Source organism: Molossus molossus, unplaced genomic scaffold, assembly GCF_014108415.1.
Source record: "Molossus molossus isolate mMolMol1 unplaced genomic scaffold, mMolMol1.p scaffold_m16_p_15, whole genome shotgun sequence".
Classification (NCBI taxonomy): domain Eukaryota; kingdom Metazoa; phylum Chordata; class Mammalia; order Chiroptera; family Molossidae; genus Molossus; species Molossus molossus.
The window spans coordinates 16,221,656-16,240,113 of record NW_023425350.1 but is presented as its reverse complement, the minus strand read 5'-3'; the positions used below and the strand labels follow the sequence as shown (position 1 = coordinate 16,240,113).

Genomic DNA, 18,458 nt, shown 5'->3' with positions numbered 1-18,458 from the left:
TGACCGTACCTTGGGTTTGTCTCAATCATCTGGGCGGCTCATAAAATATCAAGTATTAAAGTTAAATTATGGTGGTTCTGGATTTTTTTTCCTCCAGGCACCTGGTAGAAAAAAAAAATCATCTCTAGGGGAAGATATCATCCCAGGCCTCAAATTATTTCCTCATATAGTTGTGTCAGGTATACTATGAAGCACCAAACAGAAAAAGCATGAGCAAGAATCAACAGAAATCACAAACAGAAAGATATCCTTAGATATTAGAGTTATCAGACACAGTCTATGCTAAAGGAAATAAATCAACTTGGAGAAAAGAGGACTATGCAGCAAAAAGAAAATAAAAACCAGTAACAAAAAATTATAAGAAATATCCTTAAAATGGTATGAAACAAGACTGGGATGTGTGCAGATTATTTCTACAGGCTCTCAGCTCCATTCTCACCCTTTCAAATTCTCTGTAACATAGAGGGGTCAGAAGGCAGTCAGTTATATTCCCAGACTCCCTTGCAGCTGCTTCTGATTAGGTTCTGCCACTGGAAAATGTTGGTGGGGTCTCAAAGGTGGGAGAAGAAAGGAGACATTTTTCCTGTATGGTTTGGTAGTGCCTTTGGCCGCTCAAGCAGTGGTGGATGAAAGGGCTTCCTCCGCATCCTGGTTGGTCAGCAGCATGGAGTGGAGTGGAGGCTCCTCTCCCGAGTTCCTGCGCAGTAGAACGAGTGGGATTCTCACAGCGCTGGCAGGGGCCGAGTTTCCAGAACAGCGACGAATTGGGTTCAAGCACCGGCAGCTTCCTGATCTTTGAGTAGCATACTCTTCCCTTTTGCTCTTCCAGCCCTCCTGACATTATTGTAACCAAATCCTTTCCAGTAAATTTCTTTGCTTGAAATATCTAGATTGATCCCTGTTTTTTGAGTAAACACTGACTGACTGGGATGCTATAAAAAAGAAATGTAAAAAAAGGAAGTACTGCCCTGACCGGTTTTGCTCAATGGTTCGAGTGTTGGCCCATGGACCAAAGAGTTCTGAGTTTGATTCCGGTCAAGGGCAGGTACCTTGGTTGCGATTTGGTCCTCAACCCTGGTCGGGGTAGTGTGGGAGGCAACCAATCAATGTGTCTCTCTCACATGGATGTTTCTCTCTCTTTCTCTGTCTCTCTCTTTCCCCCTCTCCCAGCTCTTTCTGAAAATAGATGGAAAAATATCCTTGGGTGAGGATTAAAAAAAAGAAAAAAGGGAGTTCTTAGATACTAAAAATGTGAAAGCAGAAACAAAAAATTGAATGGAAAGGTTAGAAGGTAATGTTGGTGGAATCACCCAGAAAGTAGGGATTAAACAAAAACAATAATGTAAGTGCTCAAACTTGACAGTGAGTTGTAACAATATTCTACAACATTGTCATGAGGTAAATGACTTATTCTCATGTTACTGGACAAATATCACATGGTGCTGAGAACACACATTTCCTGCCTGGCATTTGAATGTGACATGTGGACATGAGTTGGTTGTAGTAGTGTCCTGAATAGGACAATTTGAAGAAAACTAAAGGAAGACGATAATCTTCTTTTAAAAAATTATTATTTTTTTAATTTTTTATTTAATTAATGTATTTTTGTTACAGATGTTTCTCCTTTCCCCCCATTGACACCCTCCTCCTGTTTCCGCCCCCCTCGGCATTGTTGTCTATGTCCATTGGTTATGCTTTTATGCGTAAGTTCTTTGGTTTATCTCATCCCTCCCCCACGCCCCCTCGTTTGAAGTTTGTCAGTCTGAACCCTACTTCTATGTCTTGGTCTATTTTGTTCATCATCTTATTTTGTTCATTATATTCTATAAATAAGTAAGATCATGTGATACCTGTCTTTCTCTGACTGGCTTATTTCGCTTAGCATAACACTCTCCAGGTCCCTCCATGTCATTTCAAAGGATAAGAGATCTTTCTTTCTTACAGCTGCATAGTATTTCATTGTGTATATGTACCACAGCTTTTTTTTTTTTTATCCTCACCTGAGGACATTTTCCCATTTTTTGTTCAGATAGAGTGGGAGGAAGAGAGAGAAAGAGAGAAACATTGACGTGAAAGGGACACATCGAGTGGTTGCCACCCATGCGACCCAACCAGGGCCGGGGACAAACTGCAACTGAGGTACATGCTCTTAGCGGGAACCAAACCCGGGTCTGTCTGGACTGCAGGGCAACACTCTAACTGCTGAGGCAAACCGGCCAGGGCACCAGAGCTTTTTTTATCCACTCATCTATTGATGGACACTTGGGCTGTTTCCAGATCTTAGCAATTGTAAATAGTGCTGCTATGAATATAGGGGTACATGTATTCTTTCTAATTGGAGTTTCAGGCTTCTTTGGATATATTCCTAGAAGTGGGATCACTGGGTCAAATGGTAGTTCAATTTTTAATTTTTTGAGGAAACACTATATTGTTTTCCATAGTGGCTGCACTAGTCTGCATTCCCACCAGCAGTGTACTGGAGTCCCCTTTTCTCTACACCCTCGCCAACACTTGTTTGATGATTTGTTGATGGCAGCCATTCTGACAGGTGTGAGGTGATACCTCATAGTCATTTTAATTTGCATCTCTCTGATGATTAGTGATGTTGAACATTTTTTCATGTATCTCTTAGCCATTTGTATGTTCTGTTTGGAGAGGTATCTATTTAGGTCCTCTGCCCCCCACCCCCTTTTTAAAACCTATTTTTTAAAAAACATTTTTTCTTTTTATTGATTTTAGAGAGAGAGGAAGGGAGGAGAGAGAGAGAGACATCGATGAGAGAGAACATCAATTGGCCGCCTTCTGCATGCCCCCCACTGGGGATTTGGTCCACAACTTGGGCATGTGCCCTGACCAGGAATCAAACTGGTGACCCCTTGGTGCTTGGGTTGATGCTCAACTACTGAGCCACACCAGCCAGGCCTCTGCCCCCTTTTTTTTAAATTTCTCACCTGAGGAATTTTTCCATTTATCATCAGACAGAGTGGGAGGGAAGGAGAGAGAGAGAAACATCCATGTGATAGAGCCACCTTGACTGGTTGCCTCCCTCACGACCCGACCAGGGCCAGGGATGAACTGCAACTAAGGTATGTGCCCTTGACTGGAATCGAACCTGTGACTCATTGATCCACAGACTGATGCTCTAACCGCTGAGCCAAGCCAGCCAGGGCTCTGCCCATTTTAAAATTGAATTCTTTGTCTTCCTTTTGTTGAGTTGTATGAGTACTCTATATATTTTGGAAATTAACCCCTTATCTGATGTATCATTGGCAATTATGCTCTTCCATATAGTGGGTTCCCTTTCCACTTTGATGCTTGTTTCTTTTGTTGGCATATATTTGTTCATAGTATTTTGTTACAATCCTTTGTATTTCTGTGGTGTCTGTTGTTACTTCACCTCTTTCATTTCTGATTTTATTAATTTGGGTTTCTCTCTTTGTTTCTTGATGAGTCTGGCTAAAGGTTGATCAACTTTGTTTATCTTTTCAAAGAACCAGCTCTTGGTTTCATTGATCTTTTGTATTTTTTTTTTTTTTAATGGTATGTGGCCATAGTGGGAACCAAAACCGGGACTCTGGTCTGCAGGCCAACACTCAACTGCTGAGCCAAACTGGCCAGGGCTGTATTGTTGTTGTTGTTTTTTTAGGCTCTATGTCATTTATTTCTGCTCTGATTTTTATTGTTTCCTTCCTTCCACTAACTCTGGGTTTTTCTTTTTGTTCTCTTTCTAAAATTTTAAATTGTTGGGTTAGATAGTTTATTAGAAATTTGTCTTCTTTCTTGAGGTAGGCTTGTATTGCTATGAACTTCCCTCTCAAGCCTGCTTTGGCTGTGTCCCATAAATTTTGTATTGTTTGTGCTCAATTGGTAACCCATTTGTTGTTTAATAATATGCTATTTAGCCCCCATGTGTTTGAAAGTTTTTGAGTGTTTTTATTGTAATTGATTTCTAGTTTCATGCCGTTGTGATCTGAGAAGATGCTTGACATGATTTCAATCTTCTTGATTTGTAGAGACTTACTTTGTGTCCTAACATGTGGTCTATCTTTGAGAATGTCCCATGTGCACTTGAGAAGAATGTATATTCTGCAGTTTTTGGGTAAAATGTTCTGTAAATATCAATTAAGTCCAATTGACCTAGGACTTTGTTTCCTTGGTAATTTTTTGTCTAGAAGATCTATCCAGTGGTGTCAGTGGGGTGTTAAAGTCACCGACTATGAATGTATTGCTACTGATCTCTCCCTTGAAGTCCTCCAGAAGTTTTGTAATATATTTTAGTGCTCCTGTATTTGGTGCATATATGTTTACAAGGGTTATATCTTCTTGTTGGATTGATCCCTTTAATATTATGTAGTGATCTTCTTAGTCTCTTATTATGGCCCTTGTTTTGAAGTCTCTTATCAAATATAAGTATTGCTACACCAATTTTTTTTTTCATTTCCATTTGCCTGAAATTTTTTTTTCCATCCTGTCACTTTCATTTTGTGTGAGTCTTTTGCTCTGAGGTGAGTCTCTTGTAGACATGTTTTAAGACAAATTTTTTTTTTCTTTATTGATTTTTAGAGAGAGGAAGGGAGAAGGAGAGATAGAAACATCAATAAGAGAGCACATCGATTGGCTGCCTCCTGCATGCCCCCCACTGGGGATTGGGTCCACAACCTGGGCATGTGCTCTGACTGGGAATCGAACCAGTGACCTCTTGGTGCATGGGTTGACGCTTAGTAGCCACACTGGTTGGGCTGGGTCGTGTTTTCTTATCCAATCAGCTACTCCATGTATTTAAAAAAAGATTTTTTTTTTTTTTGGTATGTGCCCCTAGCGGGAACTGAACCTGGGACTCTCTGGTCTGCTGGCCAACGCTCCAATCACTGAGCCAAACTGGCCAGGGCTACCCCATGTATTTTGATTGCAGCATTTAAGCCACTTACATTCAAGGTTATTACTGATAGATACTTACTAGTAGCCATTTTTATTTTATGCCAGTGTTCCTCCCTCTCTATTTCTTCCTCTTCTTACAACAGATCCTTTAGCATTTCTTGCAGTGCTGGTTTGGTGGTGGTACATTCCTTTAGCTTTTTATTGTCTCTGAAGCTCTTTATTTCACCTTCAATTTTGAATGATAGCCTTGTTGGATAGAGTAGTCTTGGATTCAGACTCTTGCCTTTCATTACTTTGTGTATGTCATGCCACTCCTTTCTGGCCTGCAGTGTTTCTATTGAGAAATCAGTTGAAAGTCTAATGGGAGCTCCCTTGTAGGTAACTTTCTGTCTCTCTCCTGCTTCCTTTAAGATTCTTTCTTTGTCTTTAATATTTGCCATTTTAATAATGATGTGTCTAGTTGTGGGTCTTTTTGGGTTCATCTTGCTTGGGACTCTGTGTTTCCTGGACTTGTGTGACTTTTTCCTTCACCAAATTAGGTAAGTTTTCTGTCATTATTTCTTCAAATAGGTTCTCTATTCCTTTCTCCAATTCTTCTTCTGGTACCCCTATGATGCGAATGTTGTTTCGTTCTGATTATCCCAAAGCTCCCTTACATTCTCCTTCTGTTTTTAAAATATTTCCCCCATTTATTGCTCTATTTAGGTGTTTCTTTCTACCTTGTCTTTTAACTCATTGGTTTGGTCGTCAGCTTCTTCTAATCTAGTATTGAGACCTTCTAAGGTATTTTTCATATCAGCTATGTCATTCTTTATTGCCACTTGATTTTTATTCATAGCTTCTACTTCCTTTTTTAGGCTGATATAGTTCCCACTGAGCTCTTTATAATTCTCATTAAGTTGCTTGTAGTTCTCACTAAATTGTTTGAGCACCTTTAAAATCATTGCTTTGAATTCTTTACCTGACAAGTTGCTTGCTTCCATTTCATGTAGTTCCTTTTCTGGGGATTCCTCCTTTTATTTCATTTGGGTGTTGTATCTTTGTCTCACCATTTTAGTAGTCTGGTAGTTCTAGGGTCAGTGAGGGATGTTTGGATGTGTAGGCAGGTCAGTGTGTATCAAATAAGGCTGCTGTGCCTCCCAGACTGTTTTGATGTTTGGCACTTCTTGCCTGCTGTGGGTCCTGGAAGATTGACAACTGGTGGCTGGTATTGGTCTGTCATAGTAGGTGCTGCTGGGGTGTGTAGGTCCTGCTGGTGTGCTGCTGAGGTGCATGGGTCCAGCAGGATGTCCTGCTGCCTGGTGGGGCTCAGCTCCTGATCAGTCTCTGCTGATGCTGCTTAGGGCGACTGTCAACTCCTGGTTTGCACTGCTGCTTCTGTTGCCAGGGGGTGCCTTCAGCTCTCAATCCTCTGCTTATGTTTGGGGCTGAGGATGCTCAGCTCCCAGAACTTTGTTGCTGCTGGGGGTGTGTCTTGGCTCCCTGAGCCTCAGCTGCTGTTGGGGGTGGGACTTCACTCCTACCCAGTCACTGCTGCTGTGGGGGAAGGTGCTGGGCTCCCAAGCTGGTGCTACTGCTGCTGGGGGTGGTGCTTGGCTCCCAAACTGCCACTACTGCTGCTACTGTGGGGAATGGTGCTTGGCTCCCGGCTGGGTGCTGCTTCCCGAGCAGATACCTCGACAACCCTCTACTGTATGCTGGTTTGTGTTGACACAGCAGGGTCCATTGGTCCCACGGTGAAGGTGCACTGGTGGACTCAGGTCGCTCGGCCCTATCTGCTCCCTGCTGCCTCCTCCCAGAGACCAGTGATCTTCCAAGATGGCAGGACCTTCTGGCTGCGCAGGGAGAAGCATGCCCTGACAAGCCACTTACTGCAGTAGCCAGCTGCTTCCCGTCCACAGGAACCCTCTGCCCCATGTTTCTGCACTGCTCGAGGTTGCTCACCCACACTCACGTCCACACACACTCGCTTACACTCACACACTCACCCTCACTCTGGTCCTGTCTGTTGCCATTTTTTTCGGTGTTCCATTTTAAAAGATCAATAATCTTCTAATAACACTCTGGCCCTGGCCGGTTTGGCTCAGCAGATAGAGCATCGGCCTGCAGACCAGAGAGTCCTGGGTTCCGTTCCCGAAAAGGGCACATACACTTAAAAAAAAATTAATAACACTCTGACAAGAACTTTAGTTATATTCACATAGATAGATAAGCTTTATTTGGATGTCTGCATAAATATGAGTTGAAGTCAACACGGTTTTAACAAAGGGTTAAAATGTATTAAACAATAGAACTTGGTCCTTCCCTTCGGTTTGTCTCTGAATCCAGCTAACTAATCTGCCCTCATGTTTATCAGACACAAAATCTAAAACTCTTTGGGTGGCATTTCCTATTTGTCTGGAAATCTCTTAAAGTGCTTCAGTTACAGGAGAAGGGCCAGGTTTTCATCTGCCTGTATACTACTCCACTGGGGGCAAAAACACAGCCCTGGATTCTCATTTAAATTTTAGCTGTTTGCAAGCAGTGTACAAACGAAGAACTTAATGATAACACACAAAATATACATGTATACTGTCAATAGTAACTTTTCTTTAAACTTTTTTCATTAAAGAATTATATTTATTTTTATTATCTCTCCACAGAAAAGTTATAAAAATACCTGTCAATACATTGAAAAGACACTTTAAAATCCTGGGATAAAAAATTCTGAAGTATAAACTATGTTACCTGTGATTTACAAATAATGAAATTCTACAAGTTAGAATTTCTGAATGATTTTGACAGAAATTTACTAAGAACCAGAATATTAAACCTTAAAAGATTTTCAACTTACACCCCAACCGAATTTTTGAGAAGCTGCAATTGTTGACAGGCACCGTCCACACCGGCATTTGCTGCTGCCACCAGTGAAGTCAATCCGAAGGCAGAGATTTGTGTGCTGCACGTGCCAGGCTCTCCCATGCAACTGACTGAAGGGCTCCTCTCTTACTTTTTCCCTTATGTGTTAAACAGAAGTAAATATACATGTGGTAAAAAATTTAAATGTGGGGAGAGGGGAAATTTTAAATGGTTCAGTAAGATCCAAAATAAGCAAATCTGATATCTTCAAAGTCATTAAGCAATCATATGAATAATTTACCAACTGAAGTCAACCTTAGAGTCTCTTTATCTGAAAATGATTCTCAGGCCTCTGGAACCATGTTGATTTTCTTATGTATTACTTCTGTTGTGGAGAAAAGCCATGCAGTCTGCTTCGTCTTAAAAAACCATTACAAAAGCGACATGCATATTCGACTCAGAGGTAGAAAGTCCAGGCAGTATCTCGGACTCCATGGATCTGGTCCCAGCTCCAGACAGAGTCCCTGGTATCATTCCTGAAATTAAGGCATTTTCAAAATTAAGAACACCTTCTCTTCATTAAAATGAGGTCATCTGGTCCTTATAAGAGGAAGAGGCTTAACTCTCACAGAAATTCAGGTCGTCTGGTCATTACTTAATAGAAAAGTATCTTTATTTAACATTGTACAAAAGGGCATGCGCCACAGAGTCCCAAGTATTCAAGGTAAAACCAGGTCAAACTTTTTCTCAAGAACAAAGGGAAGGGAAGGCAAGATGACAGGGGACTAAGGCTGGAGAAGTTCTGTCAGAACAACTCCCACCCCACCACTGATGAGAAGCTGGATGCTCCTCATGCCCCTCTGGTGAGCAGCAAAGACTTACAGGGCGGGCGGCAGCTCAGCCGAGCCCTTCCTGGATGCCTCGGATCCTCCTGGCCAGTTGCACATCCTTTGGGAAGAGAGTAACCCGGCCGGCGTGCAGGGAGAGGAGGTAAGCGTCCTCAAAGAGATGTATCAGAAATGCTTCTGCTGCCTGGGGACAGAAACAGAAGCAGACTGACCTAGGCAAGGGGGCATGGGCTGCTTTTCCTTGGGGACCTGCTAAGCTTCATCTCTGAGGGCTCAAAGGACTACAGGAAAGACTGTTCACAGAATGAGACTGATCTGCCTGGGAATTCTGCTACCACCAAGCGAGATCCAGCCTCCAAACCCTGCGTGTTCTTGTGACTCTTTCCGAGGAGGAATGATCAGGCTGACCCTCCACAGCCAGCCCTGTGGAATTCCAGAATACCTTTCTCCCACACTCACCCCTCACCCAACTGTACCATGGCCCCCTACTTACCTCTTGTAGGGCCAACAGGGCCTGGGCTTGCCAATTGAAGTCCACCCCACGAGTGAATTTAACACATATTTCTCTTACCTATAAAGGAGTGGAGAAGGGAGGCAAAGGAGAAGGGGTGTGGGGAGGAGGAGAGAGTATAAGAAGAGTATAAGACACTATGTTGAGTTTCTGTCAATATTCACTCCATTATACCTTCCTGGCCCTCAATCTTAGGACCTAACTAGTAGCAGGTATCAATTCCTGGGAGCTTAGGAATTGGCATGTCTCTTACTGGTGGTGGGAAGAGGAGGAGGCAATCTCCCAGGGGAGGGTAGAGATGAAAGGACAGATGGATGAGAGGGTTTCTTTTCTTTTTCTTTTTTTTTTTTATCCTCACCCGAGGACATTTCTGCATTCATTTTTTCAGTTAGAGCAGGAGGGAGAGAGAGAGAGAGAAACATCAACGTGAGAGAGACACATCGAGTGGCTACCACCCACACAACCCCAACCAGGGCTGGGGACAAACTGCAACCAAGGCACGCGCCCTTAGCGGGAACCAAACCCGGGACTCTCTGGTCCGCAGGCTGATGCTCCAACTGCTGAGCCTAAACAGCCAGGGCAAGAGGGTTTCTATTTACATAATCAAAGAACACAGTTTCAAAGGTGATGGGGGTACTGGCCAGTTTGGCTCAGTGGTTAGAGCATAAGCCTGTGGTCCAGAGAGACCTGGGTTCAGTTCCCACTAAGGGCATGTACCTTGGTTGCAGTTTGTCCCTGGCCCTGGTTGGGTCATGTGAGAGGCAGCCACACGATGTGTCCCTTTCACTTCGATGTTTCTCTCTCTCTCTCCCTCCCACTCTATCTGAACAAAAAATGGAAAAATGTTCTCGGATAAGAATAAAAAGAAAGTGAAAGATTCAAAGGTGATGGGGGCAGAAAATTAATTCCATAAAGAACTGAAAGGTACCCTTGACAGGCTCATGGTTTTAGAAGATGAAGAGTCCCCTACCAAGTTAAAGAAGAGATCCCTTAGCCATTTGGGCAAGAGACGATAGGGTCCCCAATACAGGGAGAATTTAAAGAAAAGAGGCAGCACAGTGGTTGGGGGGAAGCCCCCTGGAGCTCACCAGGCGGCAGAAGGGCATCTTCCTTAATAACAGGTTTGTGCTCTTCTGAAGGATTCGGATCTCCCTCAGAACCCGATGTCTCCGGCGACTAGATGGACGGGAAGGAGTGCCTGAGCAAAAGAGTAGTCACACGGGTGAGTTGCAGTGGAAAACAGGTGGCACTTTGCAGCTTGGATGTCAAACCATCAAATTGCTAGACCATAATATAATCTACAAAAGCAAGGAATACAGTAATACCTCGGTTCTCGAACGCCTTGACTTTCGACCAAATCGGTATTCGACCAGGAGATTCGAGAAACTTTTGTCTCGGAATCCGAACAAATATTTGGAACTCGAACTTCCGAGATGAGCCGAGTTGAGCCGAATGGCGTTCATTCGGCCCAGCGCGCCTTGCTCGCGTCATCAGTGTGAGTGCAGAGAGAGAGTCACGCTTTGTGGAGAGAGTCACGCTACACTGAATTTAACCCTTAGACATACTGTACACTTTTATTTCTTGTTGAGACTTATGTTTTTCTACATATTATATACAAATTAGGCCAGTAAATAGGCATTTTCTGGGGCTTGGAACGAATTAATCCAGTTTCCATTATTTCCTATTGGGTTTCATTGCTTCGGTTCTCGAACAATTTGGTTCTCGACCGTCCTCCTGGAACGAATTATGTTCGAGAACCGAGGTATCACTGTATTGTCTATTTTACTCACCCTAGCTATCTTCAGCAACTGGAAAACAGGAGAGAGGTGCTAAATAAATATTTGTTAAATGAATGAATGATCCTTTGAGGGTATTATCTTTTTTATTTTTTTAGAATTTATTTATTGATTTTAGAGACAGAGGAAAGGAGAGGGAGAGAGAGATAGAAACATGTATTGGCTGCCTCCTGCATGCCCCCCACTGGGGATTTGGCCCACAACCTGGGCACGTGCCCTGACCGGGAACCAAACTGGTGACATCTTGTTTCATGGGTCGACGCTCAACCACTGAGCCACACCAGCCGGGCTGAGGGTATTATCTTAAATGCTAACTCTCACATGCAGCCTTTTCTGACTCCCGGTCCCTTTTTTAAAAACAACTTATCTTCATTGTTGAATGTATTACAGATGTCCCTCTTTTTTACCCCCCTTGACCCCCTCCTTCCTGTTTCATCCACACTGTTGTCTGTGTCTATTGGTTATGCATATATGTATATAAGTTCTTTAGTTTATCTCTTCTTGCCCTTCCTCCCCACTTCCCTTTGAGGTTCATCAGTCTAACAACCAATTTGTACTTCTTAATTTCTTCATCTTCTTCACCCGTCCCCCTAGCCCCCTCCCATTTGGCGAGCAATAAAAAGTTCTCTGTATCTATGAATCTGTTTCTGTTCTGCTTGCTCATTATGTTTGTAGATTTGATTTTCATAGATATATATTTATTGCCATTTTACTGTTCATATTTTTGTTCTTCAAGAAGACCCTTCAACGTTTCATATACTGGTTTGGTGATGAACTCCTTTAGCTTTTTCTTGTCTGGGAAACTCTTTATTTGTGTATCGATTCTAAATGATAGCTTTGCAGGATAGAATAATCTTGGCTGTAGGTCGTTGCTTTTCATCACTTTCACTATCTCTTGCCACTCCTTTCTGGCATGCGAAATATCTTTTGAGAAATTGGCTGACAGCCTTATGGGAACTCCCTTGTAGGTAACTCACTGCTTTTCTCTTACTGCTTTTAAGATTCTCTGTCTTTAACCTTTTGCATTTTGATGATGATGTGTCTTGGTGTGGACCTCTTTGGGTTCATCTTGTTTGGGACTCTGTGCCACCTGGACTTGTATGTCTGTTTCCTTCACCAAGTTAGGGACCTTTTCTGTCATTATTTTTTCAAATAGGATTTCAATCTCTTGCCCTTGCTCTTCTCCTGGCACTCCCATGATGTGAATGTTGGTATGCTTGAAGTTGTCCCATAGGCTTCTTATACTATCCTCATTTTTTGGGATTCTTTTTTCCTTTTGCTGTTCTGATTGGGTGTTTTTTGCTTCCTTGTATTCTAGATCAATGGTTTGCTTCTCGGCTTCACCTACTCTACTATTGATTCCCTGTAAATTATTCTTTATTTCAGTTAGTGCATCCCCAATTTCTGTCCTTTATTATGCTCTTGAGGCCCTCACTAAGTTCACTGAGCATCCTTTTAAATAGTGTTTTGAACTTTGCATTTGTTAGATTGCTCATCTCCATTTTGTTTAGTTCTTTTCCTGGAGTTGTGTTCTGTTCTTTCCTTTAGGACATGTTTCTTTGTCTCCTCATTTTGGTTGCCTCCCTGTGTTTGTTTCTATGTATTAGGTAGAGTTGCTATGTATCCTAGACTTCCTAGGGTGGCCTGTTGTAGTAGGTGTCCTGTAGGGTCCAGTGGCACAGCCTCCTTGATCACCCAGCTTGTGTGCACCCCCTCGTGTGGACTTAACACCTTTCTGTTGTAATTGAGTCTTGATTGCTGTTGGCATGTCAATGGGAGGTTTTTACTCAGGCTGATCAGCTGCAAGGACTGGATGATCAGCTGTGCAGGGGCCCACCACACAGAGCAAGACTTACTTCAGCAGGGCTCTGGTACCCTGAGTCCATTCCTTGAGTGTGTCACTTGTGGAGGTGGTTGGGTGGTGGTGCTTCTATGTGGTCTGAAGCTGTCCACTGTGTGTGCTGGCTCTGGGGCAAGGTTAGCCACTACCTGTGTTCTACCAAGGGCCACCAGGTATATGCTACAAAATGATCTCCTGATGGCTGCTTCTTGTGCTGGGCTTAGAGGTGCCCAGGCGAATCCAAGCTGTGAATCAAGGCTGGCTGCTTCTAGTGCCAGGCCTGGGGCCACTCAGCAAGAGGTATGGGGCTCGCTGTGGCCAGATGCTGCTTGTTTGAGAGAATTTAGAAAAATCTGAAGCAGGAGCCAAAGCAGGCCAATCCTATGGTAAAGCCACTGGAAACAGCTTGGGTGGGCCTGAAAGTTGGGTGGGGCGGGGCCTCAGGGACTCACCAGGGCAGGGCAAACAGTATGAGCCGGTTGCAGGAGTCCCACATATGGCAGCCTCTGCCTGCCCTGTGGGGGAAGGGCTCATCAAAGGAACAACGGCCTCCATCAGCAGGTCTGTCCAGGAGAAAGCTGCCTCTCCAGCCCTTGCCCTGATGCCAAACAACTCAGTTCTTCCCCATATGTCTCTGGTGCCTTTCAAGCTGCCTCCCCTCCACGCTGGAGCTCAGAGGGAGCAGGTCTAAGTAAGTCTGTGTGCGGGCCCTTTAAAAGGAGCTGCCTGGGGCTCCAGCAGCCTCAGCCTCCCTCGGCCTCAGTTCCTGCTGGTTTTACAGCCATAAGTTATGGGCACTTCTCTTCCTGGCACTGGAACCCTGATCTGGGCGCCTGGTGTGGAACAGGGGCCCCTCACACTCCAGGGAGGACTTTCACAGCCAAGGTACCCTCCTGATTTTTATCATTACAAAGGATTAGAAAAGCTGCAAGAGCAAATCAGGTTGGTGAGGCAATCCAGAGATGCCCTGTGCCACACAACTGGCAGTGGAGACTTTATCCCTGGGTGGGAGAATGTGGGCCAAAATATCAGGGCAATGTCTAGCAGATTGGTGACATTTAGGAGAAAGAGGGAGACACATAACCAGAGGCAAGCTACTGGCACCTGTCTCCTTCTTCACCACCAGTCAGCAACCCCGTCACTGGAGGCAGCCTTTAATAAGCAAACAGCAGTTACAGAACACAACTAAAGGTCACCAAATGATTTAAGAAGACCAACCCATGAAAAGAGGGAACAAAACTGAACAAACAAAATAATTAATACCAGAGGAATCTGAGTTCATAGAGCAAAGAGATAAAGACTGAGAGAAATATACAGCATAACCTCAGAGGGGTAAGGGAAGAAACCATGACCCAAGAACAAGTGGTTATGAAAAGGAGCCGATTATAGAAATCATGGGAAAGGACTGGGGTTAAACATTCAGTAGGTGAGTCTTGAAATGCCAACATAAGGAACTGGGATTCAATCCAAAGGTAATAGAAAATCATGGAAATTTTAAGCAAGACAGAGAGGTGATCCACTTCCATTGTGAAGATCATTCCAGCTGTTGTGTAAAGTAAAACAAAAAAGGGACATGCGTGGAAGCGGAATAGTGGCTGGTTAGGATGCTGGTGGCTTGGACTAGGCTGGTGGGAGTAGAGGTGGCAACAAGTGGAGTGATTAAGGATGCAATATGGAGGTAGAATTGCCTGAACTTGCATTTGGATTGAACATGGGGGTGATAGAAAAGTATTTCTTCCAGGTTTCAGGCTTGAACACCTGGGTCGGTGATTGTGCCATTTACTTAAATGGGGAGAAGTGAGGATGAAGAGGTATGAGGGGAGTAATGAAAAGTTTCGTTTTCAGTATGTTCAATTTGATATACCCACAAGCACTTAGGAGGAAAGGCAGTTAGATATAAGTATCTGTGCTCAGAGAGAAATCTGGGCTAAAGATATAAATGTGAGAGCTATCGATGCATGAGTGGTATTAGTCATGGAAAGAGATGAGACCCCCTGGGGCAGGGAAAGAAAGGACAAGGACACCACGGAAGTCCAACATCAAGTTACTGGAGAGAGGTGGCCCAGGCAGTAAGAAACACTAAGCAGAACTGCAGAGTGTGTGGTATTGTGGAAGCCAAGGGGACAGTGTTTCAAGAAGTAAGTGATCCACTGTCTCAAATGCTTCTGAGAGACAGAGTAAGAAAAAAGCACAGACATGTCTATTGGGTTTAGCAACACAAAAGTAGCTGGTGACCTTGATAAGAGTAGTTCAAGTACACTAGAGGGAGGGGTAGTGGTGTGGATAGTCAGACTGAAATGAACTGAAGGATGACTGAGAAGACTGGCAACAGACATGTGTATAGACTTAAGTCTGGCTATTTTATTTTATTTTATTTTTTTTAATCCTCATCCGAGGACATTTTTCCATTTTTTGTACAGACAGAGTGGGAGGGAGAGCGAGGAAGAGAGAGAGAGGGAAAGATCGATGTGAAGGGACACATCGAGTGGCTGCCACCCGCACGACCAACCAGGGCCGGGGACAAACTGCAACCGAGGTACATGCCCTTAGCGGGAACCGAACCCGGGTCTCTCCGGACCGCAGGCGGGCGCTCTAACCGCTGAGCCAAACTGACCAGGGCAAGTCTGGCTATTTTAAAAGAGTAGCTATGAAGGGCAGTAGAGAGAAATGGGGAGTATGAGGGAGACGGGTCTGTGGGGACATGGAACCACCCTTGCCCTTCATTGTTATATCAAAGTTGCAGAGCACATTTATAGAATGCCAATGTAAGGAGTCTGAATTAATTCTAAGTGTAGGTGGAGAGAATAACAGAAAGCTTCTGGGAAAGTAGGAGAAGAATATGACCAAGAGCCCGGCAGGAAGAGGAGTGGCTTTTGATAGAAGGGGTACAACTACATTCTCTGTTGTAAGAAGGGGAATCCATCTGGTGACTTCTATTTCCTCAGTGAAGCTTGAGTTAAGGTCATCATCAGCTGAGATGAGATGGGGGTCTAGAATTGTAGGAATTGGAAGAAGGTATAGAATAGTCATAGGGAAAAGGAAAAACAAGACTTCCAGACCAGTGCAGTAAGACTGCCAGGAAATGTTGAGTGTCCATTTATGATAAAACATTTAATTTAACCAGAGTAGAGAAACGCTTCTACATAGGAAAGCAACAGCAAACATCATACTTAACAATATTCCTGTTAAAATTACGAATGAGACAAAGATGGCCAAAATACTGCTCTTATTTCAATACTAGTCTCAGGGACTCACTAATACAATACAATAAGAAATAAAATGGCTCTGGCCTGTTTGGCTCAGCGGTTGGAGCGTCAGCCTGTGGTCCAGAGAGACCGGGGTTTGGTTCCCGCTAAGGGGACGTACCTCGGTTGCAGTTTGTCCCTGGCCCTGGTTGGTCGTGCGGGAGGCAGCCACTCGATGTGTCCCTTTCACGTCGATGTTTCTCTCTCTCTCTCTTCCTCTCCCACTCTATCTGAACAACAACAACAAAATAATAAAATGGCCCTGCCCCGATGGCTCAGTGGATTGAGCATTGACCCATGCACCAGGAGGTCCCTGATTCAATTCTGGGTCAGGGCACATGCCCAGGTTTCCGGCTCAATCCCCAGTAAGGGGCATGCAGGATGCATCCGACGGATGTTTCTCATTGATATTTCGATCTCTCCTTCTCTCTCAAATCAATAAAAACATATTTTTTAAAAATTCAGTTAATTAACTAAAAGACTATTAGGATTAACTAAAGAATTCAGCAAGTTGGCAGGATGTAAAGGTTCTTTATATTTAGGAGAAAACAAACACAGCAACATCTATAAATAGTCTATAATATCCTTTCCCCCACCCTGCTCTTAGCTATGCAGAAGTCAAGTAAAGCAGTTCTCGCATCTCTCCCCCGCCAGACTCCAGCACGGATTCTGAGGACCACAGGCCAGTCTTTCTGGGCACACGTCTCCCAAATGGAACAATTTGAGAGCTCTGCTTGAGTAAATACACAAGCTAAGCCCCAAAGCAGCCACTGGCAGAAGGAAAAACAAACAAACCCAGAAGGGCACCTTCTAATAGAATCGTTGTTTGAAATAATCACAAAAAGCAGCCAATAATTCTGCAATTTAAAAAAGTACAAACACCGACTTGTAGAAAACCTGTGTCCACCAGAACAAACTGTGTGGCCTTCTTCAATTTACCTGGCTTTTCTGCATCTCATCTGTAAAGTGGTCACAATATGAAGTCGAGATAATTTACATCGATTTGAACACAACGCCTAGTTAGGGGTGAGCACTCAGCACATGCCAGTAATACCGAGAAGAATCCGCCTTAGGAGCCAGGTTGTCTGGGTCAGTCCTCTGCCCTACTCGGAACTGCCTTGCCCAGCCCCTCGCCCGGCTCGGAACTTGGGACCTTCCCGAGCAGATGCTGGAAGGCCTGCGGGACAGGAGCCAAGAGGTCGGGCTCGATTCCACGCAGCGAGCGAGCCTCAGTTTTCCCGTCTGTGAAATGGGCACGCGGATCCGGCCGTACCCAGCTTGCAGACAGGTTGCAGGGGGACCGGCTCCGAGGGAAGGGGACCGCGGCTGGTTACCTGAGGGGGCGCCCCGCCGGGGGGTGCGGGGCGGCGGGGGCGTCGGGGGCGCCGGGGGCGGCGGGCTCCCCGGGCGCCTCCTTGGGGTTTCGGCCTTGCGTCTCCGGCGGCGCGGGCCCATGGCTGACGCAGAGGGTCTCGGCCCCGCGGCTCCTTCTCCGCCTTCTGGGTTCGGGGGTTAAGGCTGGCGTCGGGGAAGGTCTAGGAGCGCCCCGGTCACGTGCGCCGGAGGGGGGGGTGAGCCCCTCGCCGACCGCCCCTGCCCGGGGTTCAGACGGCCCGCTCCGCGGATTACTGCCGGCGTTTTTTAAAACCCGAGTCCTGCGACTCTCAGTGGTTGCCTCTGGAGCCGAGCGACTACAGGAGGAGCCAATGAGAACACAGGCCGGAGGCTAACGGCGGCGGTGATAGGGAGAGGAAGCGGGGTTATGGCGGATCGACGGGGAAACCATCCAATGGGCCTTGGGAACGTAAAAGGAGGAGGCACTTTCTCCCGCCCTCCACTTGTTTGTGGCGGAGCTGTCAGATTGTTGTCTTCGGGTGCCCTCTGGTGGAGAAAGGAAAGCTCGATTCTGGAGACGTAGATGTGTCTGAAGAAAGCGTTTCTCTAGTCTAGACAAATCACTTGCTCAAACATTTTATGTTTTGCTCTATCAACCCAGAGATGGCGTTAAAGATGAGGAGACAGACCGCTCCCTACCCAGGATCGAGCTGGCCACCAGGGCATGTGCCCTGACCGGGAATTGAATCTGCAACCCTTTTGGCACATTTGATGATGCGCACTCGAGCCACACTGGCCAGGGCTGTCATTTTTTATTTGACAATCTAAGGGAAAAGACCAAAAAGCCAGGTGTTGCATGTTTTAAAAATTCTTGTGGTGTACTCGTTGAAAATTGCTGCCTTACGCAATAGATCTTACAACCAGGGCTCTAAAAGGTAAGTCTGCTTCTTGAATGGCTCTTGTATTCATCCTCAGCACCATTTCCACAGTCTAGACTCTAGACCCTTCTTAACCAAAGGTGGTCTTACCGGCCTTTCGTACTTCCTAATGCTAATCAAATCTGTTTCCATATAACAACCAGGTGATCGTCCCAAACAGGAATTTGGATCATGCCCCCCCCCCCCCCTTGCCTAAAACTCTCCAGGGTACCCTAGTCTAGAGTCCTAA

General features: G+C 45.0%; 1 protein-coding gene across 1 annotated transcript; it reads right to left on the bottom strand.

Moving 5' to 3' along the window:
• Positions 1-7,109: 7,109 nt before the first annotated feature.
• CENPA (centromere protein A) lies at positions 7,110-17,411 on the bottom strand. Its single transcript, XM_036263099.1, has 6 exons — positions 17,243-17,411; positions 10,164-10,273; positions 9,058-9,135; positions 8,599-8,748; positions 8,032-8,252; positions 7,110-7,874 (listed from the first exon to the last, which is right to left on the bottom strand). The coding sequence occupies exons 1-4, from the start codon at positions 17,409-17,411 to the stop codon at positions 8,614-8,616; spliced, it is 492 nt and encodes a 163-aa protein (XP_036118992.1). The 3' UTR covers positions 7,110-7,874; positions 8,032-8,252; positions 8,599-8,613.
• Positions 17,412-18,458: the final 1,047 nt, after the last annotated feature.

What these genes read in the sequence shown, in the direction of transcription:
- CENPA (XM_036263099.1), bottom strand. Translation starts at nt 17,411, where the DNA reads ATGGGCCCGCGCCGCCGGAGACGCAAGGCCGAAACCCCAAGGAGGCGC. An exon ending in AGATGCCCTTCTGCCGCCTG is followed by an intron (nt 9,136 to 10,163) that starts GTGAGCTCCAGG and finishes ACTCCTTTATAG; the next exon opens with GTAAGAGAAATATGTGTTAA. An exon ending in CCCTGTTGGCCCTACAAGAG is followed by an intron (nt 8,749 to 9,057) that starts GTAAGTAGGGGG and finishes TTCTGTCCCCAG; the next exon opens with GCAGCAGAAGCATTTCTGAT.